Source organism: Denticeps clupeoides, chromosome 5 (assembly GCF_900700375.1).
Source record: "Denticeps clupeoides chromosome 5, fDenClu1.1, whole genome shotgun sequence".
Lineage (NCBI taxonomy): Eukaryota > Metazoa > Chordata > Actinopteri > Clupeiformes > Denticipitidae > Denticeps > Denticeps clupeoides.
In genome coordinates, this window is record NC_041711.1 from 26,079,324 (window position 1) to 26,097,600 (window position 18,277).

Consider the following 18,277-nt stretch of genomic DNA (forward strand, 5'->3'; position numbering starts at 1 on the left):
AACTTTTATAAAAATATTTGCATTTGGGTAGACTTTTTACTTTGACTCCACCAAATTTTATCATCAACTATCCACTATTTACTTCAATATATTATTGAATTCCTTTTCTGACTTTGTGTGGAATTACATGATTAAAATTCATAAAAATGTGGCTGGCATGTCAGTTGTGACTGGCATGTGTATTTCTTAAGTACAGTTTTTTTTAAGTGTGAATAAATAACAAACAATTCATAAATCAAAAACTTTTCTCATGACCCGTGGTTCCTTAACCACTTGGTTTTAGCGCACAGAAAATGTTTGCTTTCAGTGTTTTGTTTTGTTGATCATCTTAATAGTGTCAGTCTCAGAATAAATAACTACTTTATTATAAAGGAGTCTTTTCACCTCAAAATATATACTCACACACACACACACACACACACACATCATATATATAGAGAATATATAGAGAAATTGTTATTTCCACAGAACACAGGCCCCAGAAAGGTCAGGAGGTTCTGGGCTTGGTGAGAAAAACACACCTGATGCAGTGCAGGTCAGCAGAAATGCTCAGGCCTCAAGGACAAGTAAAATTCTATGTGCCCTCTACCTTTTCCATGAAAAGTATGGCTTAAGGCCATTAATGCAATTATACACAAGTGAAATGAAATGACTTATTTAAAGCATATATTAGCATTTTAGTATTAAATCTCATATGTATTGCAGAGATTTAATTATTATCTTATCACATAAAATGTATAGTAATAGCACTTTAAAGGAAATTACAAAACAATGGTGGCAGCATTGTTCTAGTCAAAACTTTTTCAATTCTGACAAAGACATGAATATAATTCTATTGATTGTCAATTTATCTCACCAGAAAAAACTTACTGGTTAAGGAAAAAAAAAATGCAGTGAGATTGCTGATTGGCCACATTGTTATCGAATGGCAGGCTTCTACACCATAAATAGCTGAGCAGAGGAGACCCCTTCACAGTCCAGCTCAGCTGTAAACATGAGGTCTCTGGTCTTCATCGTGCTCCTGGGAGCAGCTTGTAAGTATAAATTGTCTATCAGTCATAACATACCTTCAACGGCACTTCATCATGATTTTAGCTCATGCAGTATTTTTTTACTTTAGTTTTTATTGGTTTCTTGTTTCTTGCTTCTTCCAGTTGCTCAGGAGGATGACAAGATTGTTGGAGGTTATGAGTGCAAGCCCTACTCCCAGCCCTGGCAGGCGTCTCTGAACGTTGGCTACCACTTCTGCGGTGGTTCCCTTGTGAACAAGGACTGGGTTGTGTCTGCTGCCCACTGCTACCAGTCGTGAGTAATATCCAATAATTTTCTTTTGATTAAAATGGGATAAAGTACAATCCTGCTTTAGCCCATGGCTGAGGCACCATCATCATTATTGCCCTGTTTCCTTAGTCGTATTGAGGTGCGTCTGGGCGAGCACAACATTGGATATAGTGAGGGCAACGAGCAGTTCATCTCCTCCGAAAAAGTCATCCGCCACCCCAACTACGACTCCTGGAACATCGACAATGACATCATGCTGATCAAGCTGAGCAGGTCTGCCACCCTTAACCAGTACGTGCAGCCCGTGGCCCTGCCCACCAGCTGCCCTCCCGCTGGCACCATGTGCAGAGTCTCTGGCTGGGGCAACACCATGAGCTCCAGTGAGTACAGCCACAGGGTCACAGTCTCATTTTTTATCTTAATATCTCCTGTCAGTCATGAAGATTACTTAAATATGTTAAAGTTAAAGTGAAGTGATTGTCACATGTGAGACACAGCAGCACAGCACAAGGTGCACACAGTGAAATTTGTCCTCTGCATTTAACCCATCACCCTTGGTGAGCAGGGGGCAGCCAGTGGCACCTTGGCGGATCAGGATTCGAACCAGCAACCTTCTAATTACGGGGCCTCTTCCTTAACCGCTAGGCCACCCCTGCCCCTAAAGAATTGATGCTAATGTACATGGCGCAAATTGTTTCTGCAGCTGCTGACAGCGACAAGCTTCAGTGCCTGGAGATCCCCATCATCTCCGACAGAGACTGCAACAACTCCTACCCTGGCATGATCACCAATTCCATGTTCTGCGCTGGATACCTGGAGGGAGGCAAGGACTCTTGCCAGGTAAAAATCCACAGATTAAAAAAAATGGTGTTTTAATCACTTCTTTATTGCAACACCATCCAGCAGTAAATCAGATTGAATAGCATATTTGAACTCAGGAATCATGGGTTTCATGCCTGTCTCCAAGTGAAGGTCTGTGTCTTGTCCCCCAGGGTGACTCTGGTGGTCCAGTTGTGTGCAACGGTCAGCTGCAGGGTGTCGTGTCCTGGGGCTACGGCTGTGCTCAAAAGGACAATCCTGGTGTCTATGCCAAGGTAAAACCTCAAGCCGCCAATAAAGCACCATAATATGATTAATGTAAGATTCACGTTAGACAAGAAGTGTTTTTATGTATTCTCATGTCAATTTCCCATATTTGCAGGTGTGCATATTCCAGAGCTGGCTTGCCCAGACCATGGCCAGCAACTAGGCGTAACAGGAACGCAAAATACATCGAAATGAATCAGAGAGCCCACACATCATGTTGTGTTGTTTTTCCTAAACGAAACATCTGTATGCGGAAAAATAAAGTGTGAATAAAAAGTGAAAAACTAGTGAATGTTTATTGTACTTTTTGTGCAGACCGCGTGTACTGGCGGCTGTATGTACAGATCCAACACGCCATAACCAGGCAGCGTCCACATCTCGCCGACTTGCTTGATAACCTTCCGGCGAGTATGTGGCGCAATATAAAAAAAAGGTTTGATAAATGCTGCTGCATTTTAGACCGTGTCCCGAATCCCGAGTAGAATCTTTTGATGACATTTGCGCATCACGTACTTTTTTTTTTGAGTCGAGACATGCATTTGTGAATGGTGTTAGGTTTATTATGTAAGTGATCATTTATATTTGCGAATCTTGTTACATTTGTGGCAAAATCAAGAAATATATTAATTTGAATGGTTCCGGATTCGAATAGGCAACCTTCCGATTACGGGTCCGCTTCCTTACCCGTTAAGCCAACCACTGCCCCATATGAAACATATGTCAATATATAAAATGTATACTTTTGTAGTTTTTCCTTTATCGAAGTTTTTCCTTTACGCAATTGCATAGCGCTGCCGACAGCTCGCCGCCCGGAACTCTTGAATCGTGGTTTGTGTTTCCCACCCGGAACGATTTAGCGATCGCACAATGTCAGACTGTACACTTCGGCGAGTCACAGACATCATGACAAGCCGCGTCTGCAGTTAAGTGCGCGGACGCCTTTGTTTTTCTCGATTATTTGCTGGCCCACGGACGTACAGAGTCTCTGCCGTTTTAAGTCTGTCGAGTCCGATTTCCCGACCGAAGAGATGCGTCTCAGCCTCCGGACGCTGATTTCCCACGGCCGGGTAGGCCGTCACATGGGTCTGGGACCCGAGTCCAGAATCAACATGCTGCGGAACATTCTGACCGGGCTGGTTCGACACGAGAGGATCGAGACCGTCCGAGCGCGGGCCGACGAGGTTCGGTTTTACGCCGAGAAGGTGAGAAGCCGGGGTAACTAAACTAAACCTGGCACTGAACATCTCAAGCGTGAATTTGACTGTTTTTACATGCCACGTGACCTCTCTTAATATACCCGTGACATTCGTTCTTTATTTTAATATTTGCATTTGATTAAACCATGCTGGTGATGTTTGACTAAATAAGTCTTAACTGGTGAACGCCCGTAATTAATGGTCGCACCCATAATTTAAGCTTCTAAACGAAACAGCATACATTATGTTGTACAGAACTTAAGACGCCAGATGATCTTAATTGCTTTCATGAATTATTTCACAGCTGATTGATTATGCCAAGAAGGGTGACACCGATGAGAAGGCAATGAAGATGGCCAATTTCTGGCTCACGGTATGTGCATTTTTTGTTGGCCTTTTAATGTCACGTGATTGTGTGTTTTCCCAGCTCAATTACTCTCCTATCTTCCTTTTTAGGAAAAGGATCTGATTCCGAAGCTTTTTAAGGTCCTGGTGCCAAGGTTTCAGAACCAGCAGGGTGGATACACATACATGGCACGTGTTCCCAACCGGGAAAACTTGGATCGGGCAGCTATGGCTGTGCTGGAGTATAAGGGCAACCCTTTCCCGCCGCTCTATCCCGTAAAACGAGAAAATGAACTAACTTTGATCAACCAGCTTCTGAAAGGCTACAGAGAGGACCTGGCACAACAGAACACAGCCAAAACAGAACCCTGAGATGTGCGATGTGTTGAAATTCAAATTACAAGTACAATACCGATGTATAGTAATGCTTATTAAAGGCCTTTTTGTCATTACTGAACATTTGTATATTTTAAGGGCCCTAGAATTTGACAGACAAAATAATCTTTTAAAGATATTCTTAAGAAGAGTGGACAGGGACTTGATAGTTCATAGATAGGACAGAAAGCTTAGTATAGCTTTCTGACTAGGTATACATTCAGAACCAGGCAAGTATTTTATTGTTTTAATGATTTTAGAATTTATTATTTGATGCTTCAGATACTAAAAAAACTACATTTGTGAAAATGATGACCTGGAGGCAAGCCATTTGATAATTTACAGCTATTATATGACATACAGAGGCTTAATCATACACAAAGGGAAATGAACAAAATATAGAAAGCATTTCAAAACTTAAGTCATTTTAATTTGGCAAAGAGTGTACAGTTCATACAGCTGCTTCACACGGTTTCTTTCTTTGAGACAAGTAAAATGCATTCTTGAGAAATGCAGCTCGAATGTGCTTTTATCTGGACCACACTGATGTGTTGCTCCGTGATTCTTTAGGTTCTGTGCTATATCCTATCATACATTCAAGGTGTCCCCCCTGCCCCACCATCGTGGTTTTCCTTGTGTCTAGTGTATGTGCTCCTGACTTACAACTCGGTGTCACAAGCTGAAAAGAAAACCACTTGAAAAGGAAACAGATCGCACCGGTGAGAACAGTGGATAATTACAGCTCGTGGTGGCTGTGAAAACGCCGCCACCGTACAATTGAGTTCAGCATTAAAAGTTCTAGTTCAAGTCTGAATGTTTCTTAAAACCTCTCCTAATGAACAGGTTGGGTACTAACATGTATAAGGTTATATTTAACCTATGGTCATTAAAGGAGACACAGATGATATAAATATTTAACAACACCTTCAAGATATTTCATGTATTGTCATTATTGTCATGTTCAACATAAGAAAAAGAAGAGTGTGAACATATTGCATTGGTTTACAGTGGTACTGGCAGATTAAGCTATGATTATTCAGGTTAGTGTTCCATAGAGTGGACACAAAATGCCATGTGCTTGCACAAGAAACTGCAAACCCTTTCATTTACCCACTGTAGAGTCACAGTACAGACTAAATACAGAGCGACAGCGCTGACCACTGAGGTGGTGGACAGAGAAGAAGTTACTGATACATGTTTTGCAATTCCTTAGGAAAAGCATACAATAAAGCATGTCATATAAAAGGAAACCTATTTCATTAATCAAACAGAATTATTTTCACTATAAATGCAATGAATGAAAAGAGGTTTCAAAATAAATCGGTTTCCCTCTTATCTGAACCAAATTCAGATGCTGAAACATTTTAAAAAATATATTTATGTACAGTATTTACAACTACACGTATCTACAAAATTATATTGCGTGTTCTGTAAAGAAAAATACATCAGATATATTACCATTTAGGTTAATTAGAACAAACATGCCTTTTAGAAGGAAAGACTGGATCCGGTAGGTTTCCTTGCCTTCCGTGTTGAAACACACTGATTCTGTGCAGCCAGGACAAGTGCAATCTGGGTGAACATACAAATGCAAACCAACTACTTTAGAGAGCAATACATATGCAGACACGTTATAAAAAACACTTTCATATATAAATGCTTCTGGTAAAGGAAGCAAATGCATTTTCTTTGAAATGGCAACAAGTTCCTTTTTTATGACCATGGCATCATTCAACCAGGACAACAACCACTTAAAACTGACACTGTTTCTGTCACTATTAGCATACTGAAGGAGGTTATCACAGCTATTTACACAGCTAAGTCCCCGCCATTCCGATTTCCCACAAGCCCTTTCCGCCTTCTTTTCCCCCTCTTTAGCCATCCGCTGAATTCCCTATTCTCAAAGAAATATTTATTGCTTTTTACTTTGTTATGCTTTCATGCTGAACACTTCATCCACGTCGTCTTTATCCTTGCTATTGCTCAGTACAAAAAAAAGCAGAAAAGATCTCCAGAGACTATTTTCCTTTCATCGGATGCCTACTTCCTCAGGTCTCTTATTCTGACTCTCTTCTCCTCCCATTTGATGTACTTAGGCTTTGGAGCTCATCCCCAGCCCGCCCTGCATGCTGAAGTACTCTGTGAAATGGGAGGACAGTCTGGGAGGAGGTAGTGAGTAGGTGGTGCTGTTGGGTGGCACTGGGGGAGGGGGTGGGGCAAAGTTGGACATCATATCTGAAGTGGTGGTGGTGACGATCTTCTGCTCGCTGTTCCTTGGGACATCCTGTCCTTTCCAGGCCACTGATTCATCCACTGTCTTTACTGGAGCCTGTTCCAAAACATGGATATCAGTGAAGAGCTGCTTCTAAAACCTGACTGGCTGAGTCAGTGGTGGTAAAACAAACAGAAGATTTTCCAGGCCCATCACTCATCAACCAATCCCTTCTCCCACTCATCAGCACTCGCACTCACCGAGTTTATCGAGAAGAGCTCAGTGAAGTTGGGCTGCGAGTCTCCCAGAAAGGTGCTGTTCCCGTAGGCGTGGTGTGGGAAGCTCTCACCACAGGTCCCCTTAGGGCTGGAAAGCAGGATTCCAATCTGAGATGTCCGAACGTGGTAGGGGAAGTTTTTGTTGGCTGCAGAGGGTCGTGTAATGATCTACAACCAAAGGTTCAGCGCAGTTCAGTGCAAGGGCTATGTAATGCAGTTTCTACTTTATTATTTCGGTATCATAATAGCATAATCACAAAATATGCCAATGAAAAGAAAATGGTGCACAAGAGACCCACACAAAATTAGATACAAATTCAAAGAGTGTTTTAAAAAAAATGTACTGACGAGGAATACAAAGTGGGCATAGAGGTGGATGCCCAGCTGGATTCCATTGACGATTTTTTCCCTGGCCCAGCGTGGGATCCCAAAGTTGGCAATCAAAGCCATGACTGGCACTGCAAAAAACCTGGGGAACAGAGTGAGCATTCAGCATTCACCCAGCCAAAATGTCTCCAACAATGAGCCTCGCAGCCCAGATTTTTACAGCCTATACAAAGCAGGCAATCAAAAAGTTATTGACTGGAAAATGCAAATAACATGCCTCAGGCTAAAATGTTCTCAGTTGTTTCAACCATTCAACAATCCATCCAATATACATTAAAGGTCCCATGACATGAATTTTTTTATTGATCTTAGTGGTCCCCTAATACTGTATCTGAAGTCTCTTTCCGAAATTCAGCCATTGTGCAGAATTCCAGTCACACAATGAGATTTCCCCAGGACGCGCGTTTCGGTGTTTGTGTTTGGTTTGGTGCAAACAGGAAGTCGTGTCGGCATTGTTCCACAAAAAATACAATTAAACCATTGTTTCATCAGAATCTCGTGTTATGTAACTAAAAAAAAAAAGCATTTGTGCTCATTTTTACATCCAATCACCGAGCAACTGCAACGTTTCGCACGTTTATAAGCCATGACGGTCGGTGGAGATCGCATTTTAGGGAAGGGTTGGGTGATTTTTTGCGCAGGAAAACGTGATGAGAAATGGGAGGCTCTCTGAATGGCGAAGCAGAATAGCCGAAGCATGCTTTATAGATATCAGCATTTCTAGCCACTGTAGGAGCATAGACAGGCTAGGAGAACACATATTCATGTTAAATAAACTCCCAATGGGAAATTTTCATGATAGGGACCTTTATTCAGCCATAACATTAAAATCCCCTGCCTTTTATAACATGATTACAATAGTATATGATGTCTGCATACATACTTACAATGAACAATACATACTTATAATGCTCTCACCATAGTGTGTATGCAGAGAAGAATGGGATGTAAAAGGGCTGTTTTTCAGGATAATGCTTGAGTGAGACCAGGACGGCGTAACAGAACCACACGTAGGCCAGTAGCTGCAGACCCATCAGTCCGTACCCAGCAGGACTGTCATATGCATAGAGGACCTCACCTGGGTCAAAGAACTGAAGAGAGAAAGGAGTGGATGACATTGTTGTGTCCTGAAGCTATAGCATAATGGGACAAAATATCCAATAAAGGCCCATGAACATTTCTACACTGTAAATAGAACCTGTGAGAAAGGTTTTAAAAAAAAAAATCGTGCACATATAATATAACATGCTGTAGTGTTTGTGTGCAGTCTTGGGAGCAAAATAAATTTTGATTAAACAGAATGAACTAGACAACATTCCATCAGACAGGTGAGGTGTTTAACTATTTAGGGTACATTTTGGTGAAGCTAATTGCCTCAAGCATGTGTGAGATTTTGACAGAATTTTGTTTTAACAAAATGTACATTTACATTTAGCCCTTATGCAGAGCAACTTACAATCAGTATTTACAGGGACAGTCCCCCCTGGAGCAACTTAAGGTTAAGTGTCTTGCTCAGGCACACAATGATAGTAAGTGGGATTTGAATCTGGGTCTTCTGGTTCCCCACTAGGCTACTACCACCCTAAATAAAATGACGTGACATTCATCCAAGTGAATGTTATGCCATTCATCGAAATCATCTGCCTCTAATTCTCACTTTCAAATGAAGTCCTAACTGTAGGTATTTACATAGTCACAGATCCTTTAGTGTTGATCATGCACTGACCTTGCATGTGCTTATAACACACCATGCAAAGTCAGTCTAAGGTGGCAAACGTAGGTGTGGCAAACCAGGTGTGCCTGGAGTCCTCAGGCACTTATTACTCTAGATGTAGATTAATTGGGTCACCCCTGTAGCTCTGTGTCCGCCTGGCGGCAGGTTATATTACGCTGTGCTGCTCAGACAGGGTTACTATAGACTGCTCTCTTGAATTATGTATAGGTCTGAGGCCTTATCTGTAACACAGATTAAAACCTCACTGGTCCTCAATGGTCAGGCTTCATGAATACAGAGCATAAAAAACGTACTATACATTTCGGTTTTTATCTGACAAATTATGGATGGATTCAGAGATTTGGGGAAGTATAAATATAAACAAACCTCTGCTGCTGACTGATCAGTAAACAGTCCACCATATTGTTTACAAATGCTGTTATTAGTAATTATTAAGATCATTATGAATACATGCTGATGCGCTTGTACTCTAGTGTACTGAATTCAATGTGTCAAAGTAAACTTTATTGTCATCTCTTCTATATATTGTACAGATATACAGAGAGACGAGAAGATGTGGCTCCAGTTTACACAGTGCAACATAAGAATAGACACACAAAAAACAGATGCGGCACATGGAATACAATATATAAATAAATAGGACACAAAATATAAATTTTAGCTAAAAATGAAGTGTGTATGAAGTTTCTTGGTTCCTTACCTCAGCCTCATATATGAAGAGGATAACATAGGTGATAGTGTAGACTGTCATGTAGATGGAGAGCTTGACAGAGCCACTGTGACTGATCCGTGCCCTGATTCGACAAACCACAAATCGACATTGTGGAAAATGTTATCAAGATGGAGCAGTCTCGTTTCCTGTGAAGTATGTGTGCATATCTTTAAAGACTGTTTCTTATAGAACCCCTGACATCAGTTTAATTGGTAATGTCAGTCATTGTCATGAAAGAGGAGGTGCAGGCACAAGGACATTTTTATTGTTAACACAAAGACAAGAATGAAATGGAAACTTATAAAAAAAAAGCACGTCTTTACTTTGTTTTGTCTTAATCAAAGAGAACTTTCATGTTGCATACTGTTCCATAATTGCAGAATGCAAATAGATCAAAGCATTTAAACATAATGGCCACTGGTTGATGTGATGAAAATTGTAGTCTGAGACCAACAGGGCACACACACATTAAAGATGATAATACTGAGCTCTCTGAGCCACATTTTACCTGGTGACAGTGAAGCCTTTCCCCAACAGAATCAGCATTAGGAGGAAGATCAGGAAGCTGACCGAGAACAGTAATTTCCCTGGAGAGACAGAGAGGGCGGAGTGGTTAGTGGAGAGAAGGGGTGAGAAATGAAAGATCCACAGGAAATGACAGAGAGGTTACTGCAAGTAGGTTATAGCGGCTCAATATGCGATGGCATAATGGAACAAGAATCCAGGTCAAGACAAAAACACTCCTTTAAGCCCGCAGCATAAATCTGCTCAGACAAATAAACAACGGCTTTAACACACTGAACACACTCCTCCAGAGTTCATTTAACGGTACCAGTCTACTCACCCATTATTTTCAAGCTGCCGTTCCCCACTCCGTCCCTGGCATACGTGCCCCAGTAGATGCAGAAGAACAGCAGGCTGAGGACTGAGGCAGACAGCAGGGAATAGAAGGCAAACAGTCAAAAGGGAGAGCGGAGATGATTCAAACATGAAAAGAGGCTGGAAAAATATGTATGCAGAGGAAGAGGACGTTAAATATAAGGAAGATCTGGGATAAATGACAAGGGCACTGCTATGCCAGCAGGGTGTCACCAGTCTCACGGGTGTCTTGACCTCTGTGACTCAGTGCAGTGTAACAGAGAGACTGTGTGTGTGTGTGTGTGTGTGTGTGTGTGTTTTCCTGCAGCCCTGCTCACCCTCTACTCCTGCTGCAGTCATGAACATCTTGTAGGTGGTGTGGAGAAGCTGCCTCCCCTTTAAATTGTCTGGAAATTATGAATTGAACAAATTGTAAAGATAATATAAGAATAACATTAAGACACAAGTATCTTCAATCAATCACTCAATATGGCTATTTTCAACATATTGTTTGGATAATTTTATATTCTGTTGTGGAAATAGTTCCTCCAGTTACATTAATGCTTTCAGCAAATGCACATTTGCTGCATGTAGTTATTAAATAATAATAACAAAGATGCTACTGATTTCTGAATATTTAAGACATAAGAATATAAAAATCATTATTTCTGAATACATGAACCTTTATTTCTGGTTTCTTTAAGAATCAGAATGCCCACTATACTCACAGGCAAAGTAACAAGAGAGTGAGAAGACAACTGTGAAAATGACAAGGAAAGTGATGTCTGTCTCCAGGATTCCTAAAATGAAAAGTGAGAAAAATGTAAAAAGAAATTAATTCAAGTGCTGCACTGATTATTGGACAGACGTCAGCATTGTCAAGGCTGCTGATCACATTTCAGCAAATGAAACGGATTTCTACAAAATAGGCAATTTACATGTAAATCCCCATCATCTTCCTTCATCTCACCAATAGATTCTGATGAAAAAATGTTTGGGGCAGACTAAGCAGATTCTGCACTAGTCTATGGGCCTGAACTATAAGAGACATAGGGCATCAGGAGAGTTTGCCCATCTTCCGAGTTTTCAGTAATAAACAGATTTAAACAAGAATGTTTAGCTTGCCAGTTTTGAGCATCCTGGAGAAGAGGGACCCATAAATCACATTTTAGTTTAATTCCTGACAACCATGGGATGAAAAAAGATTTAAAATAGGAGTTGACTGTGATCATGGACAGCTTCCCACACACATCCTCATTCTGGAAGATTTAAACCCTCTCCTGTTCCCTTTCCACTCGTAATATGTCATGTTCCAGGAAGCATCAGAAGATGTCAGGTTCGCTGCTGAAGACAGCTGAGAACAACCCCCAATACCGAGACAAACTTGCAGATAGATTATCAGCACTTCAGTTCAAACATTCTGATTAGTGAACAGGAGCATATTACATTCAGTGCCTTGAATTAACAGTGTTGTAATAACACAGTGGCAATTACTGTATATTTTCTGCTGAAACCCGAGTTTCTCAATTAATTTTGTGCAACTAGAAAAATCAGAATACTGTACAGTATTTCAGTTTTAGTTTTAGTTAGTAGAGTTTAGTGTGTATATACCTTTATATTTATAGTGTGTATATACTTTATATGATTGCACTATGGGGGTTATGTGTGAAACATTCTTTCAATACACGGTATATTGTGTATACTGTTGTACTGACAATAAACCAAACTTTTTTTTTTTTTTTTTACTCATTATAAATCAATGCATATGCAAATTAGGTAAAGCACGTTTACAGTCTGATAAGGTACTCCTGACCTGGATTTCATGTTTGCCTTGTAACCTTGACCTTGTTTACATCTGTTATTATGAGTATAAATGTAGCCTTGCTGTCTCTTGTCCTCATCCAGTCTTTGTGAATATCATTGTGTTCCGTGTGTTACTGTGTCATGTTTCCTTTGTCTGCCATGCCACACATACATATATTTATTTATTATTCCAAATCTCACATCAGTTTCAAAATGTACAATATCCCCTCATCTGAGGACAAACCCCATCTTCTCCTGGCTCTTTTTCTTACAGAGGACATTGCTATTCTGCTCAAGTCTTTTAAGCTGCAATCTCAAATCCATGGACATCCCACATTCTTTGATGAAAGATTTCCTAATTTGAAGCTGTCTTTTCTGTCTGTATGCTGTGCATGTAAGTTGCGGTGCTGTCGTGATAAGTCCCCATGACTCTCTGCAATCCCAATTACCTTAATATGTATTTCTTACCAAACTCATCTGCAGAGAAATGCTGTGTCCAGAAGGACTGGCCGTTGGTCAGTTTTAACTCATATTCCAGCTGCAATCCGTCTCCCTGAGTAACAGACAGAACAAAGGAAAACTATATTTAATAGAAAGACTGACATCAAAGAGAAGAGGGAACTTTAAAGACCTGCAACTGAGACAGAGGGGAAAATGACCGGTTTCATTTAGCTCTCAAAATGGATGAAGAACGGTGAAGGAACCGAACTATGTGGGCTGAGAACGACAGTTGCTCCAGAAACGGATCTTCGACAAACACAGTTTAGCACCATGTCCACAGAACATTTGCTCTCAGGAGGAGAGCCTCACTTTCAAACATCCCAGTGAACCCCCACTTTAATATTCAGAGCACTCAAGCCCTTTTAAAAGCAAAGAGCCACTGTGAAAATGCACACACACATCGAGCTGCAGCCGATCCACTCAGCGACCCGAATATGCCGTTCAAAAGCAAGGTCCAGACTCACCCCGCACTTGCTGAGAGCAATGTACCACCATCTTTCCCTGACGGAGCGAAAACTGCGACCTCCCTCACAGCTCAGAGAATCCTCATCTCCATCCGCCTCCACCTGGAGGCAGAGAAAAAGGAGCCTTGTATTGATGCTGTGCTGCAGGCTTAAAACAACGACACACACACACGGACACACGGACCTTAGTTTAGGAAAATGACATTACATTCTGACTCTGTCATTTTATGTTACATTGAGTGAAGGATGAAGACATAAATCTTGGGGACAGAAACAGCTCGTGCCTAGAGCGTAGTTTTGCTTCTGAACATTTCTCATTAGATTCTTCTCTCTATGAAGCTATTTTGAGTGGTATCATCCTAAAAGAAGGTTCCTGGGATAGGATGTCCCCGTGGTTGGGATTCTTTTGTGATCATAGCATATGATCTTTTTCTTAGGAAAACGTTAGGAAACATAATCTTCATCCAAACCAGAGATAAACAGTAACATTTTTCTGTAATCTGAAACCAAGTGCACACACACACACACACACACACAGCCTTAAAGGCTGGTTTTGAAGGTGACCTTGTGAAATGGCGCATGCACTCACCACACACCCTGACCACTTGTAGTCGGTGGTGAGGTTGATGACCTGGTTGTTCTCTGGTCTCAGTACCGCCTCCTTCTGGTGACAGTCCTGTAACGTGCGACAGATCATGGACAGCACGTCCAGCATGCAGTGAGGAAGAAAGAAACTTCATGGTAGACCATCCCATGTAATGTATTGTCTGCGGTAGGAAGGGTTCATGGAAAACACGGACACTGAAAGCCTCTTTTTCCCCTTTCATCTCTCTTCTGCCTTGTAGTGTAATATGCAGCACACACTGTGTGGCGTTTCTCACCTTGTCCGGCCTCTTGTACACAGCTGGCCACTGTGAGCTGTCATCAAAGTACAGCAATATGTTCTGACAGCAGCGTGACTTCCGAGAGGACGTGCGGGGAGAGAGAGAGAGAGAGAGAGAGAGAGAGCGGGTGAGACAGAGAGGCGAGAAGAAGAAAAAGAGGCGGCTTGGAAGAGATTAATTCTGGATAGGGCTCTAAACTCTGCCACTTAACGTGAGAGACAGACAGATTGAGGGAAGGGAGAGTGACATGCTTAAAGAGAGGCCATGGCACGCTGTAACAAAGAATCGCTTAAGAGACCAAGAACAGAAAAAAAAGAGGCCCGAGAAAGAGACGGAGGGAAGACAGCTGATGGGGAAAGAAAGAAGCAAGTGACAAGTCTGGGAAAAGGACCACAAGAGAATATTTTCTCCAGAAGATTTATGACAGCTGAAGATTTACTGACATTTTTCAGTTGTATTATCTCTGAGTTATATATTTTCACCTCTTATACATTATAAATATATAGAAGATATAAAATATTTTATAAGTACAGCTCACATTGTAAATCACTTACTGCAGAGTCCTTTATGCCAATTACTGGCTACAGAGGAACAGATCAAAGCCAGAATACAAGGCAAAGTAAATCAATAGGAGAACATCACAACAGACGTGAGGGGGAAATGATGCTGAGTTCTTACCTTGGGGTAACGAAACCTGAAGTCCAGTCGGCCAAAATTAGTCAGAAAACAGAACCGGGTGAGGAAAACCCAATCCTGAAAGCAGGGGTGGGGGGTGGGAGGCGGGATGAGGGGACAAGGGGACAGAGGACAGGTAAAGGAGCAAAACAAGAGAGAGATGGAGACAGGGGGTTAGAAGAGATGCATTCCTAATCAGGAAGTGGCATTAAGATGAAATCTGAAGCAAAGGACACGTGGAACTTTCAGAATGCATCTGAATGCTGGCAGGCCCGGAGTTCTGACGAGTTGAGCTGATGCTTGCTGTTAGGCACGTACGTATGTACATACAGATCCGGTCCGTATCCCGCCTTCTTGGAGTCAGTTCTTGTGCGCATACTCAAAATTTTACGGAACGGATTCGGATGCAACACCTGCGTCAGTTTATAGCGGCATCTTCTGCGGTGGCCTCATTGGAAACTTACAGATCATGATTATTGCTAAGCACGTAGGTTCATGTTGGCTTGTTCTTGTCATTTTAAGACACCATTATTAACAACTACGCTTGAGAAACCAACACGTTGCACGAAACGCTCCGTTATGCCACAGGCCGGCCGTGCTGGCAGGTCTGCGCTTCACCTCAGTGCCCGAGATCCGCTGTGCGTGTCACAGATCCTCGCCGGTCAGTGGGGTGGAAAAACGTACTGATGGCGGAGGCAACCCTACAGCTCTGCACCATGTCGGGTCTCTCCATTGTCCCTGGAAAGCAATCGCCATGGCCACAGAAACGCTGAGCCCACAGAGCCCCTGACCCCAGGCCGGGTCACCAATGGGTCACATGATCTACTGCACTTTGTGAAAGATCCCCCTTTTGTTCACACAAGCATGCCGGCCAGCCTGGACACGTAAATACATGCAACGAGGCTCAATTCCTTGTTATTGCCATGGCAACAGCCGCATGTTTCACGTTGCAGCTGCCATAGAAACCACTAGAGCCTCCGGTCTCTGGCTTCTGAGCAGAGGGCCAGTCCCTCCTGCCGGTTCCGCCAGCCGGCTCCTTAACTCCCTCTCATCCCGCTCGGAACTCGGGCAGCACGGACGTCCAGGCGCTTCAGCACAGTCCCGATCTGCAGCAGGTCCACAGGAGCACGAAGCAAAGACTATCCGAGAATGGATGGGCGTAATTACGCACCCCCGCACAAGACAAAGTGCTCATGCGGCTATCAGAGAAGCTGCTCTACATCTTTATCGGCCTTAACAGAACGCACCCACGTTTCTACCAATCGCTCTTCCGGCAGCTAAGTAGTCCTAAGAATTTCACACACTATTTGGGAACAAAGATGAAGGGCAAGTCCCTCCGTCTCTTTGTCTTTCACTGCCACAAAACCAGCAACATCAAACCTCCCGTCTACACGAAGACGTAGGGGCACCGGAGGGCCAGAGCGCCGTTAACTTGTGGTGTCAGGAGTGTCACATCTAATCCCTGCTATCCTTTATACTCCCTCATGGCTGCTGCATTGTAATGCAGAGTCATTAAGACGGTGTGTGTGTGTGGAAAGTGTGTGTGTAGTCCTGACGTTAATCAACTGCTATACGCGGGTGCAGTATCCGTTCACCCCCACAAATACCGTGCCCCCCCCCCCCCCCCCCCAACCCCCACCCTTCCCCACTCTCTCCTGCTCACCAGATCTCTTGTCTGCATGCTAAGGCCCATTAACTATTAATTACCAATCAACTAGTCCTGTCAGCCCGGCTCCGCCGGGCCCTTTAATGATTCATTAGTGAAGTTGCACAGCGGTGCAGCTACAACCTGAGTACAGGCTACCTTTCCCTTATTCAAACACACACACACACACACTATAATTAGCTATGACAGCCTTTAAGTGGTTTCCTGAGACCACAAGCACGCGTGGTGCTCATCCCGCTAAATAACGAAACCTTGTGTCCTAGCAGGGCAGGTCTCTTTAGCGGGCTGGACCGCGAGACAGGGCCGGACACACACTGGCCCTCCGCCGGTTTCTTTTGTTCGTTCCTGTTATAAAGACAGGAGAAAGCGAGGTGCACAACAGTGACCTTGGCAGGAAAGCGGACAGGAAGCGGATTAATGAAGCGTTTTTTTAACACCCCACTCAAACACGCCGTAAAAAAACTGAAAACGAACAGTCGGTATTGTTGCACTAAATGTGAATACGCCGTTCAAATGTACTAAAAGCACAAAAGTCTGGTTTTAACAATCTGCCCAGCTGAAGAAAATGCTGCCCAGTGAAGTATTAACTCCACTTCCAGATCCCAGTGGGGTAAGATCTGTGGAGGTAATCCAAGACCTCTGCGTACATCTGAATAAACATGGTCAAGTGAAGCCTTAAACTACCGCTGATCCTGAGAGTAAAAAAACTGCCCCTGCCAAGCAGTGCTGGGGCAAAAAAAAACAAAAAAAAAAAAACACGACATGCAATTTCATTCCTCCCCGGATCCGAATCCTCCTCGATCGAATAAGGACGCGCCACGTTGCTTCTATTCTGTTTATTTCCGCGCCTCCTCGGCGATTTTAATTCGCACACTGTCCTCCTATTATCCACCTCGGGCCTTATAAATAACGCGACGGCGACACCTGTAACGGCGTGCGACACCGGCGTGCGACATTCCGCACGGGCATCGCGCGCTGTCGCAGTCGGACGTTTTGAACAGATCGCGGCATCACGCTGGGGGGGGGGGGGGGCAAATGGTCGGGGACAAATGGTGGCGACGCGCACGTCGCCGACGGCTCACCTCTTTCGTGTTGACGACGCCTCGGATGTATTTTCCGAACGCGGAGCCCACGCAGAGCGCGCTGGAGACCAGCGCGAGCCCCAGCACCCTCTCCATCTTCCTCCTGCGCCCGAGCACTGCGTGGCACGCGCACGCGTGTACCCCCCAACAGTTAGTCTCGGGAGCGCGCCTCGATGGGCGTGCGCGCCCAGGCTCCTGCCCGCTGTCGGCAGAGCGCGTGGACCACGACGCGTCGAATCGAATCGATTTTCACGACTTTCAAGAAATAATTGTCAAAGACGCGCGCGCGCACACACACTAGTGGGCCATTTTGCTGCACTCTTCCTAGTCAGGACTTTCCAGCAACTGTGTGCTACACTAGTAGTGCCAAATGTCGAGCTAGTCGGCATTTTGAATCACTAGTAGTCATTCGGACTGAACTAGTGCTGCCAAAAGTCTTACTAGTTCACTAGTGTGCCACTTTCCATCCACTAGTACTACTAGTTAATTACAAATGCCTTACTAGTAGTACTCGTGAAAGCAAAAATACTTCACTAGTTCTTCCAGTGAAGCTCAAAATTTTACGACCATACTTTTTGTACTAGTGAGGAAAATATTTTTACTAGTACACTCCAAAAATGTCCACTAGTAGTACTAGTGGGGCACAACATGTAGTACTAGTGTAGTACTAGTTGCCCCATATGCAAATTAGTGGGTGGGTAAGACTGAAATGGAATCTTGCTATTGGCTGTCCTGTA

The 18,277-nt window shown here is 43.3% G+C and overlaps 3 protein-coding genes across 5 annotated transcripts; 2 read left to right on the plus strand and 1 right to left on the minus strand.

Moving 5' to 3' along the window:
• Positions 1–994: 994 nt before the first annotated feature.
• Positions 995–2,530, plus strand: LOC114791273 (trypsin-2-like). 3 transcript variants are annotated; one of them, XM_028981955.1, is made up of 6 exons: positions 995–1,034; positions 1,155–1,305; positions 1,411–1,665; positions 1,995–2,121; positions 2,274–2,375; positions 2,483–2,530. In XM_028981955.1, the coding sequence occupies exons 1-6, from the start codon at positions 995–997 to the stop codon at positions 2,528–2,530; spliced, it is 723 nt and encodes a 240-aa protein (XP_028837788.1). The 3 variants fall into 3 exon arrangements, with proteins under 3 accessions (XP_028837788.1, XP_028837787.1, XP_028837786.1); XM_028981954.1 differs by having other exon boundaries at positions 1,411–1,661; positions 1,985–2,121; XM_028981953.1 differs by having other exon boundaries at positions 995–1,032; positions 1,141–1,305; positions 1,411–1,678; positions 2,002–2,121.
• A 694-nt stretch (positions 2,531–3,224) lies between these two features.
• Positions 3,225–4,365, plus strand: mrpl17 (mitochondrial ribosomal protein L17). The gene is made up of 3 exons (XM_028981956.1): positions 3,225–3,569; positions 3,868–3,936; positions 4,020–4,365. Exons 1-3 carry the CDS (start codon positions 3,396–3,398, stop codon positions 4,278–4,280), a joined length of 504 nt encoding a protein of 167 aa, XP_028837789.1. The 5' UTR covers positions 3,225–3,395; the 3' UTR covers positions 4,281–4,365.
• A 326-nt stretch (positions 4,366–4,691) lies between these two features.
• Positions 4,692–17,728, minus strand: tmem145 (transmembrane protein 145). Its single transcript, XM_028981952.1, has 15 exons — positions 17,541–17,728; positions 14,796–14,870; positions 14,115–14,192; positions 13,823–13,909; positions 13,234–13,335; positions 12,737–12,821; positions 11,194–11,265; positions 10,804–10,872; positions 10,452–10,532; positions 10,116–10,194; positions 9,596–9,689; positions 8,079–8,251; positions 7,122–7,242; positions 6,756–6,941; positions 4,692–6,612 (listed from the first exon to the last, which is right to left on the minus strand). Exons 1-15 carry the CDS (start codon positions 17,634–17,636, stop codon positions 6,376–6,378), a joined length of 1,635 nt encoding a protein of 544 aa, XP_028837785.1. The 5' UTR covers positions 17,637–17,728; the 3' UTR covers positions 4,692–6,375.
• Positions 17,729–18,277: the final 549 nt, after the last annotated feature.

What these genes read in the sequence shown, in the direction of transcription:
- LOC114791273 (XM_028981953.1), top strand. Translation starts at nt 995, where the DNA reads ATGAGGTCTCTGGTCTTCATCGTGCTCCTGGGAGCAGC. An exon ending in GCTGCCCACTGCTACCAGTC is followed by an intron (nt 1,306 to 1,410) that starts GTGAGTAATATC and finishes CTGTTTCCTTAG; the next exon opens with TCGTATTGAGGTGCGTCTGG. An exon ending in GAGGCAAGGACTCTTGCCAG is followed by an intron (nt 2,122 to 2,273) that starts GTAAAAATCCAC and finishes CTTGTCCCCCAG; the next exon opens with GGTGACTCTGGTGGTCCAGT.
- tmem145 (XM_028981952.1), bottom strand. Translation starts at nt 17,636, where the DNA reads ATGGAGAGGGTGCTGGGGCTCGCGCTGGTCTCCAGCGCGCTCTGCGTG. An exon ending in TCAGGTTTCGTTACCCCAAG is followed by an intron (nt 14,193 to 14,795) that starts GTAAGAACTCAG and finishes TCCTCTCGGAAG; the next exon opens with TCACGCTGCTGTCAGAACAT. An exon ending in ACTCTCTTGTTACTTTGCCT is followed by an intron (nt 10,873 to 11,193) that starts GTGAGTATAGTG and finishes CATAATTTCCAG; the next exon opens with ACAATTTAAAGGGGAGGCAG.
- mrpl17 (XM_028981956.1), top strand. Translation starts at nt 3,396, where the DNA reads ATGCGTCTCAGCCTCCGGACGCTGATTTCCCACGGCCGGGTAGGCCGT. An exon ending in TTCGGTTTTACGCCGAGAAG is followed by an intron (nt 3,570 to 3,867) that starts GTGAGAAGCCGG and finishes ATTATTTCACAG; the next exon opens with CTGATTGATTATGCCAAGAA. An exon ending in TGGCCAATTTCTGGCTCACG is followed by an intron (nt 3,937 to 4,019) that starts GTATGTGCATTT and finishes CTTCCTTTTTAG; the next exon opens with GAAAAGGATCTGATTCCGAA.